The sequence below is a fragment of the Hippoglossus stenolepis genome, chromosome 5 (assembly GCF_022539355.2).
Source record: "Hippoglossus stenolepis isolate QCI-W04-F060 chromosome 5, HSTE1.2, whole genome shotgun sequence".
NCBI lineage: Eukaryota > Metazoa > Chordata > Actinopteri > Pleuronectiformes > Pleuronectidae > Hippoglossus > Hippoglossus stenolepis.
In genome coordinates this window covers 27,581,903-27,589,666 of record NC_061487.1, presented here as the reverse complement: position 1 = coordinate 27,589,666, position 7,764 = coordinate 27,581,903, and the positions used below count along the sequence as shown (strand labels likewise).

General features: G+C 42.8%; 1 protein-coding gene across 1 annotated transcript; it reads right to left on the bottom strand.

Moving 5' to 3' along the window:
* Positions 1 to 188: 188 nt before the first annotated feature.
* ces3 (carboxylesterase 3) lies at positions 189 to 7,003 on the bottom strand. Its single transcript, XM_035157063.2, has 13 exons — positions 6,893 to 7,003; positions 6,005 to 6,206; positions 5,780 to 5,918; positions 5,146 to 5,279; positions 4,922 to 5,075; positions 4,370 to 4,474; positions 3,585 to 3,686; positions 2,896 to 3,036; positions 2,726 to 2,806; positions 1,827 to 1,968; positions 1,472 to 1,621; positions 1,263 to 1,335; positions 189 to 586 (listed from the first exon to the last, which is right to left on the bottom strand). Exons 1-13 carry the CDS (start codon positions 6,951 to 6,953, stop codon positions 391 to 393), a joined length of 1,680 nt encoding a protein of 559 aa, XP_035012954.2. The 5' UTR covers positions 6,954 to 7,003; the 3' UTR covers positions 189 to 390.
* Between the last annotated feature and the right edge of the window lie 761 nt (positions 7,004 to 7,764).

Below are 7,764 nucleotides of genomic sequence, written 5' to 3'. Positions count from 1 at the left end.
GGGACGTTCTTTTCACTCACAGAATAATTCATCAGGCATATCTGGCGGACTGATATTCACGAGTGTCCAGATCTCATTGACATTCTAGTTTATTTTAAATCTTTTGTATTTGCATTGTATGCTCGTTTGTGTCTTAAAGCTAAAAACACTGTGCACGGCTTCAAACAAAGATTTTAATAAGAGACACGTTTTTTCTGTTTTTGCAGTGAAAGTATTTCCTTTAATTAGTTAGTTCATGAAACAATACAAACACGTGGAGTTGAGACTTTGAAAATAAGCCTCGTAAATCAACCCTGAAACAGAGATAAGTTGGTTTGAACAGTAACTGGTCAGATACCAGTTGAGGCAGAAAAATAAAACACAAACAAACAACGCAGCCGCTTGCAGACGTCAGTTTCCAGGTGCGGCTGCTGCTGCTGCTGCTGCTGCTGCCTGTTCCAACTTCTGACGGAGGGTGACGGTGAAGAAGTGGACTCTGTCCTCCTTCAGTTTCTGTCTCACAGTCTGTGTGACGCCCAGCTCCATGTACTCCTGCTTCTGTCTGGAATACTGAGGCCAACTGACCAGACCCGGACCGTCCGGAGAGCTGAGGAGGGAACCAACCAGGAACAGACATGAAGGCAAAGTCTTTATCGTCTGTGGATGTTTGCCTGGTGGCCTGCGTCCAACCATTAATTCAAACTTCTATCTATTGTCTTTTTTCACTTAAAATGCTTATTTTTCCATTTTTCAAGAGAAGAAGAAACAATCTGACTCGTTAGCTCTTTCCACAGTGGGCGATTTACAAGCAGGTGGTCACAGCGGCTGTGACTATTCTCATGGGGCAACTGCCACGGTCAATGAAATGTTCACGAAAATGTCTGTTTTTCTACACAAATAAAAGGCTCAAATTGTTATTCTGGAGATGGAGATGATCTACTGGACCAATTTCAAAAGTTTCTGTAAGTACCATTCATTTAGAAAAATACTGGAATTCTACTTTAAACATTTCAGAAGAACTATGACCTTTGACCCTTGAACACCACAATCCACTCAGTTCATCCTTTAGTTCAATTCTTGAGATATCGTGTTCACAAGAATGAGACACTGGACTGACGAGAGCTTGAAAACCACTGGACACTGTGGAAGTGATGAGGGACGAACACAACTATAAAGTTCTGCTAATAAAACCACAACAGTGAGTCAGATGTTTCTCTGTTGTTAATATAAAAATATTGATGAGTGCAGTTTTTATTTTATGGCTGTTCTCAGTGCTTACTCACCCATTACGGGCAAAGTTGGCCCAGTACGACATCATGGTCCGACACAGTCCTTCATCATCTTTGGTGAAGTTGGCTGAAGATGGGACAGAAGGAGTTTAATCACAAAACCAGAACTAAACCATCTTCCTCCCACTCGTCCCTTCATTTATTCCCACTAAACCCAGAGGTTTGAGGATTCATCTTCGCATAAATTAATATATTTCACCAACCTCCGATTTTGATATGTCCATTCCAGAAACATGCACCAAACATGAAGACGACATCATCTGCGTGATCTGACTTCACGAAGTGGGGTCTGGTGTGTTGGTAAATCTCCGCTTGGTGCACAAACTCGTACATGTAAACTGGAATCCCAGCATCTGTGGCCCCAAGGAGACAAAACACCAGAGGTCATTAACTTGACCTTCGACCTTCCACCGACAACATCAAACCAGTTCATCCTGGAGTCAAACGGACACTTGGAACCAGTCAGTGTTTCTCTTGGGGAATAATTTAGTAAAACCGTTCTGGATAGAAATGTGATTTCTCGGCCGTGACGCGGTGCCTGTGCCTTGCTCCACTGACCGACGTGGTAACCGGCCACCTTGATGACGGGCATCATCATGAGCAGGTCTCCCATGACTTCAGTGAACCCGTCTCTGATGTCCTCTGGTGTTTTGGCGTCTTTCAGGTATTCGTCCGCGATGATGCTGTTGGCAGCGGCGGCCTGGAACAGGGAGGAAGGTCGGACCATCAGACCCAACTGGTTTCTATGGGAAGATCATAGACTGTAAAAAAAGATGGACGACATGACGGCTCCTCAAAAATGAAGCCAAAAGCGTTTTGATCGTCCCCTGGTGGCTGGCTGCAGTATAGGTCATAAACACTAGCTCCTCCATGTTAGCAGATGGGACATGAACCAATGTTCGGTTTCTATTAGTCGTTTTAAGATTGAGACGTCATGATTGACAGCTGAGACTGACTCATGATTGGTTGACCATGTGTATTGGCGGGATGTTGACACCTTGGCTCCACCCCCCACATCCCTGCTGCAGAGACCCTGACTCCAAATCATGTAAACAAATGCAAGATGGCTGCGCACGTATCCGAGATATTTTGGCTTCATTTCTGTACAATGGGAGGAAGTGGAGATGCGTCATTCATCTTTATTTACAGTCATAGATAGGAAGATAGATAGATAGCCACCAGGGGGCGATCTAGATGTTTTGGCTTCACTTTTAGGAGCCGTCATGTCGGTCTATGATTTTAACCTTTCGCATTAATATCAAATCAACTTTTTTAAATTTGAGTGTTTTAGTTTTTTTTTGAGAGATGAACAAAGTATTTTCAACTGAATACAATTTTTGTAATTGATCAGGGATTGAATGATCGATTCTAGTGTTGATCGATCAACCATCATCATCATCATCATCATCATCATCATCATCGTCATCATCATCATCATCATCACAACGACAGCTCACCCCTGCAGGATAGAACATGTTCATCACTGCCAGCACAGACTCTCTGTTCATACCGTTCTCCCAGCCAGGGGGCGCAAAGCTCTGTTTAGTCAAAGTGAGACACAAGTAAAGAAAAGAGCACAGCGGTGATGATGTGTCTGAAGGTTTTGGAGTGAGAGCGTCGAGACGACCTGAGGCAGCAACCATCCAAACTCGTGGTTGGTGATTCCCATCATCGCTGGGACCTTCAACACTTCCTTCCTCTTGAGAAGCTCCTCTGCTTCGTCAGGGAGGAAGTCTCCGTCCACCACCCCCCCCAGGTAGATCTTCATCTAAACACACAACACTCTGCATGAGAGGATGAAACCAAGCGGCCTCAGCGAGCACTTTATTAGGAACACCTGACTATTCCTCCAATCAGCCAATCACATCAAATAATGCAGATGCAGTTTTCTGAAAGTGCCGATCTACTGGAAACAGGTTGAGTAGTTTGTATTTATTCCTACAGACAAACCCACAACCTCTTCTTTGTGGAGTTATCTGTTTTCAGAGCAATGGAAGGACCTGCCCTGTGTTACTGTGACGTTCCTAATAAAGTGAGCATGTGCCAGCTGAAGGTGTTCACAGGCTGCCATCTTGTGGCAAACATCAGGCTTCACCCTTCAAATTCACACTGAGCCTAAAGAGAGTTTCCTGTTTCCTTGTTCCTCTCGTGATGAGAGAGAATAAACTCCAGAACCTCGTCAACGTTTCTCTGCAGATTTAAACTGAACAACTTTCTCCCATCCAGGAAATGTAAAGCACAATAGAAAACATGTTAGAATTTAAACTATACGCTGGTGTCAAACTTCTGCTTGTTCCTCTCTGCAGGCTCTTTCACCTGCTCGGTTGCCCTGAGCAACTCGTCTTTAGATTTCCCTCTCATGCACTGGACCAGTTCCTGTGTGCTGCTGTGGTCACATCCACTCAGGTCGGCAACGATCTGACGAAATAACAAAGAGATTAACTATTAATGAGTTTTGAGCTTTTAATTAAATATTATTTATTTGATTTGACCATCTGTCATTGTTTTCATTAAAATTTTCATCACTTCTAACATGTTATTATTTCATCTTTATCCTTTTTGCTTCTTTGACATGTTTTCTTTTTGGTTTGATTTGATTCTAATGAGCTCACAGGTCGATAGAGTCTTAATCCTCCGTTTGAACGCTGACAGCAGAACATTCCTGTCATTCCTCACAGTTCACTCTGCTCCCACGTTAAGTTTCTGCTTCTGACGGATTTTTAATGAGCAGATTTACAGAACGTGGGAAACACTGACTGTGACTGGTTCATTTTCCTCAACCTTGATATCAAATCACAGTTTCTACTGGAACTCGACGGTGCTGCTCATGTTTCACACACATGTCAGTATCAGTATTTATGTTGAATTTGTTTTTTTACAAGATGTTAGAATTGTATTTCATTCTCGTAATATTATGACTTTTGTCTGATTTAATTAAAACTGTATTCTTGTAATATTAAGACTTTGTTCTCATTTAATTTGGACTTTATTCTTTGAATCTCAGCCACTTTTATCCAACACACTGTCTCTGAGCAGCTCCGCTCCTCTGACTTGTTATTGCAGATGAATTCTTCATCTGCTCAGTTTCCATGTTACTGTACCTTAGCGAAACCCAGAGCATGGGAGGTGGGGGAGGAGCCGAGTGTTGCGACTCCACTTTGAAAGATCGCCCTCTGAAACAGTCCTTTGGCTTGAGGAGACAGAGTCTGTTCATAGGAAAGATACAAATAATTAATACTTGATGAATGGACCAGATGTTAACCTGATGTGTCACATGTTGTTTTTCACTGATTAGTTTCTTTGTTTGAAACTCGATGTATCATCTCGTTTCCCAAACATTCACTATCAACACAGGAATATCGTTACATAGTTACACAACAACAAATAACAAGAGAACAGAGTGAGGACGGAAAAATTATTTTTCTATAAATAAATAAGGAATGAAGGAAATACAAGAAATATTGGAACATTACTGAAAACTGTTTAAGATGATTAAAACAAAACATGTTTAACTAAATGATGACAGAGAACAGATATTTAAAAGTAACTTTTTCCAATAAGAAAGAGCCGGAAATAGGAAACATTTTTAAACTTCCTTTGATAAAAATAGGTAGTTTGGATCCAGAACTTTATCAAACAATAAGGGAAGTTACCAGGAGGGAGGCACTGATGCCTCCTGCAGATTCTCCAGCGACTGTGACCGTCTGAGGATCTCCTCCGAAGGCTTCGATATTCTCCTTCACCCATCTCAGAGCTGCCAGCTGGTCCAGGAAACCCCAGTTCCCCCGAGCGTGTTCATCCCCGGTGCTGAGGAGCAGGAGAACACTGTGACGCTGTGGAGGTTCTCACTCCGTTTATCTGCAGGACAGGGCCTTACCTCAGGAATCCCAGAATGCCGAGACGATACTGAACGAAAACCGTCACCATGTTTTCATAAGCCACTAACGGAGCGCCGTCGTAATGAGAGGCCGCTCCGATCACCAGACCTCCTCCGTGGATCCACACCATCACCTGACACCACAACACACACAGCGTTACTACTGTCGGCAGCACCTCCACCAGGCTCCATATTAACTTAAAGTGTGATTTCACTGTGGATGTAACTAGAGCATGAATGTCTTAAAGAGACAGGAGCTAAAACCAAGTGTTTGAGACAGAGGCTGAAAAGAGGAGCTGCAGCGATGGACAGTCGGAGGAGAGTCGTGTGTTTTCTGAACATTACAGCATGAAAACATTCTACAGTCATAAACTAATTCAAATGATCAACCTGATTATGAGCAGAATGTGTCTCCTTTAGGTTTCAGTTGGTGTTGGAGCTGGAGACAATGAATGATAAAGCGTCCGTTGAGTTAAAAGCACTGACGGGAATGTAAATCACCTAAAGTGTGATCAGTGATAAGTGTTGGATTGTCGGTTGGTGTGTGAGTCCTGAAATGCAGAGGAAATGTAATTCGCAGAGTAAATCCTGGATAGAAATCCCCATTAGCTGGAGCGTTGTCTCTTTAACTCACCGGCAGTTTGTCCCCCCTCTTTGCTTCAGTGGTCGTGTACACGTTCAAATACAGACAGTCCTCTGACAGCTCGGTGGCGCTGTACGTCATCGAGAGAACACGAGACACGTTCACAAATCTTTCTGCGTCCTGGATACACCTGAGACGAGAGAGAAGAAATGTGCATCATCCACAGAAAAGACTCAACATCTTAAATCTGTTAATCCGGGGATCACCCTTGGTTACATGGGGGGGTGATGAGTGCCGTCTCTCTCCCCCTCCCAGGGCTCTGCATCCTGTGGAGGGGCCAGGCGGAGGGGCCCCACGGGGGGCCGGGCGAAAGGGATTCCCAGGTATTGCTTCACCCGTCTCTCGGTGCCTTTCACCGTCACATATTCCCCCCTGACTTGGCCATTATTCAGAGAAACCACAAGGTCATCGCTCCCTGCTGAAGATACAAGTGTGTTAAAGGTCAACGCTGGTGCTTATGCAAGGTTACAGTAAACGTACAGTGGATGTTTCATCACTGCCAAACATTCTCCAACACATTCTGAGCCCTCGTATCGTGTAAATCACATCACGTCTGCAGGGATCTTTGTCAAACGATTTGCTCTACAACACTGTGGAAGATCCTTCACTGTGTTACCATTCAACAACACAACAAATAACACAACTGAAAATGCAAAAGTCAATTCGGATGCATTGATTTATTGATGAGTCGGTGCTGGTTTGTTTTTACAGTTACTCTGCTTCGTGAAAAACACCCTGGAACATGTGAATGTTCTCTGTGAAGAAGAAAAGACTTCTGGAGAATAAATATTTTAAAATGTAATCAAGTCATTAGTAATACTTTCATCCCTAACCCTAACCCTATTAAACAATTTGTATGTTTGTAGAATAAAATAAAACATATTTATTGTCATCCCTTATTGAACATTAAAGAATCAAACTACCTCATAAAATAAATCTGTTTTAAAATCTAAATTAAAAAGCTGAACCATTTGTCCTTTTTCGTTTGTGTGAGTTTCTGAAAGGAAACTCGAGTGAAGAGAAGATGCACTGAACATTTACTTCGATGAAAGACCAGCTAACTTGTTAGCACGCTACACTTTTCAAACGGAGGTGTTTTCTTACCTTGCAGCGTCACCTGGGCCAGAGCAGGAAGCAGGTAAACAACGAGCAGCTCTGTTCTCATCCTGACGGAGCTCAAAGAAACACTGAGTTACTGTGACCGCTCAGAGAAATAGTCCCCATGTAGTACCTCCCCTCCAACACACACACACACACACACACACACACACACACACACACACACACACACACACACACACACACACACACACACACACACACACACACACACACTTACTTTACTTCAAGATCAATTATGAAACTTTATCCTATCAAGGACATTTTAAGTTTGTATAACATCCCCCCGAGGATTTAAGGATATCAAATTTAAAAACAATTCCAAATAACATAGTTTCATCGTAACTGTTTCAAAAGCAAAAAAACAACAACTACTTTCTTTGTCTCCATGTGACTTTGGACCTGATGAGCGACATCATCCTCCACAAGTCAGTTTACAACACAACAGGAAACATTACAACATGTGCATGAACGTGAATTAACTCGTTTAAATCAATATCTCTTGGTTAATGAGTCATAGGCTGAAAGGTTTGGGAACCTCTGCTCTAAACTCTGATGTGCTTGACCTTGATGAGTCGTCTGATGTCAGATGGTAGTGGTGATGATGATCAAGATGATGATGCCACTTGCTGCTGTCGTCCGTCGACCCACTGCTGCTCAGAGTTCTCCTCAGATCTGACGTTTAGGTTTTTGCGGACGACAGAAACACATTGTAATTTACTGAAGCGTTTTTTGGAGACTACTGAAATCTTCCATCTTGAATCAACATCTTTCTTCCATCACCTCAAAGTGAGGAACTTCTCTATGAAACCTTGTCTCTCAGACACATCATCATCATCAACTGATCTAACAACACA

Excerpts from the sequence above, each read along its gene's own strand:
- ces3 (XM_035157063.2), bottom strand. The coding sequence starts at position 6,953 with ATGAGAACAGAGCTGCTCGTTGTTTACCTGCTTCCTGCTCTGGCCCAG. Across the intron at positions 6,207-6,892 it reads GGCCCAGGTGACGCTGCAAG|CAGGGAGCGATGACCTTGTG; the intron begins GTAAGAAAACAC and ends TTGTATCTTCAG. Across the intron at positions 1,969-2,725 it reads ACATGTTCTATCCTGCAGGG|GCCGCCGCTGCCAACAGCAT; the intron begins GTGAGCTGTCGT and ends TCCCTGTTCCAG.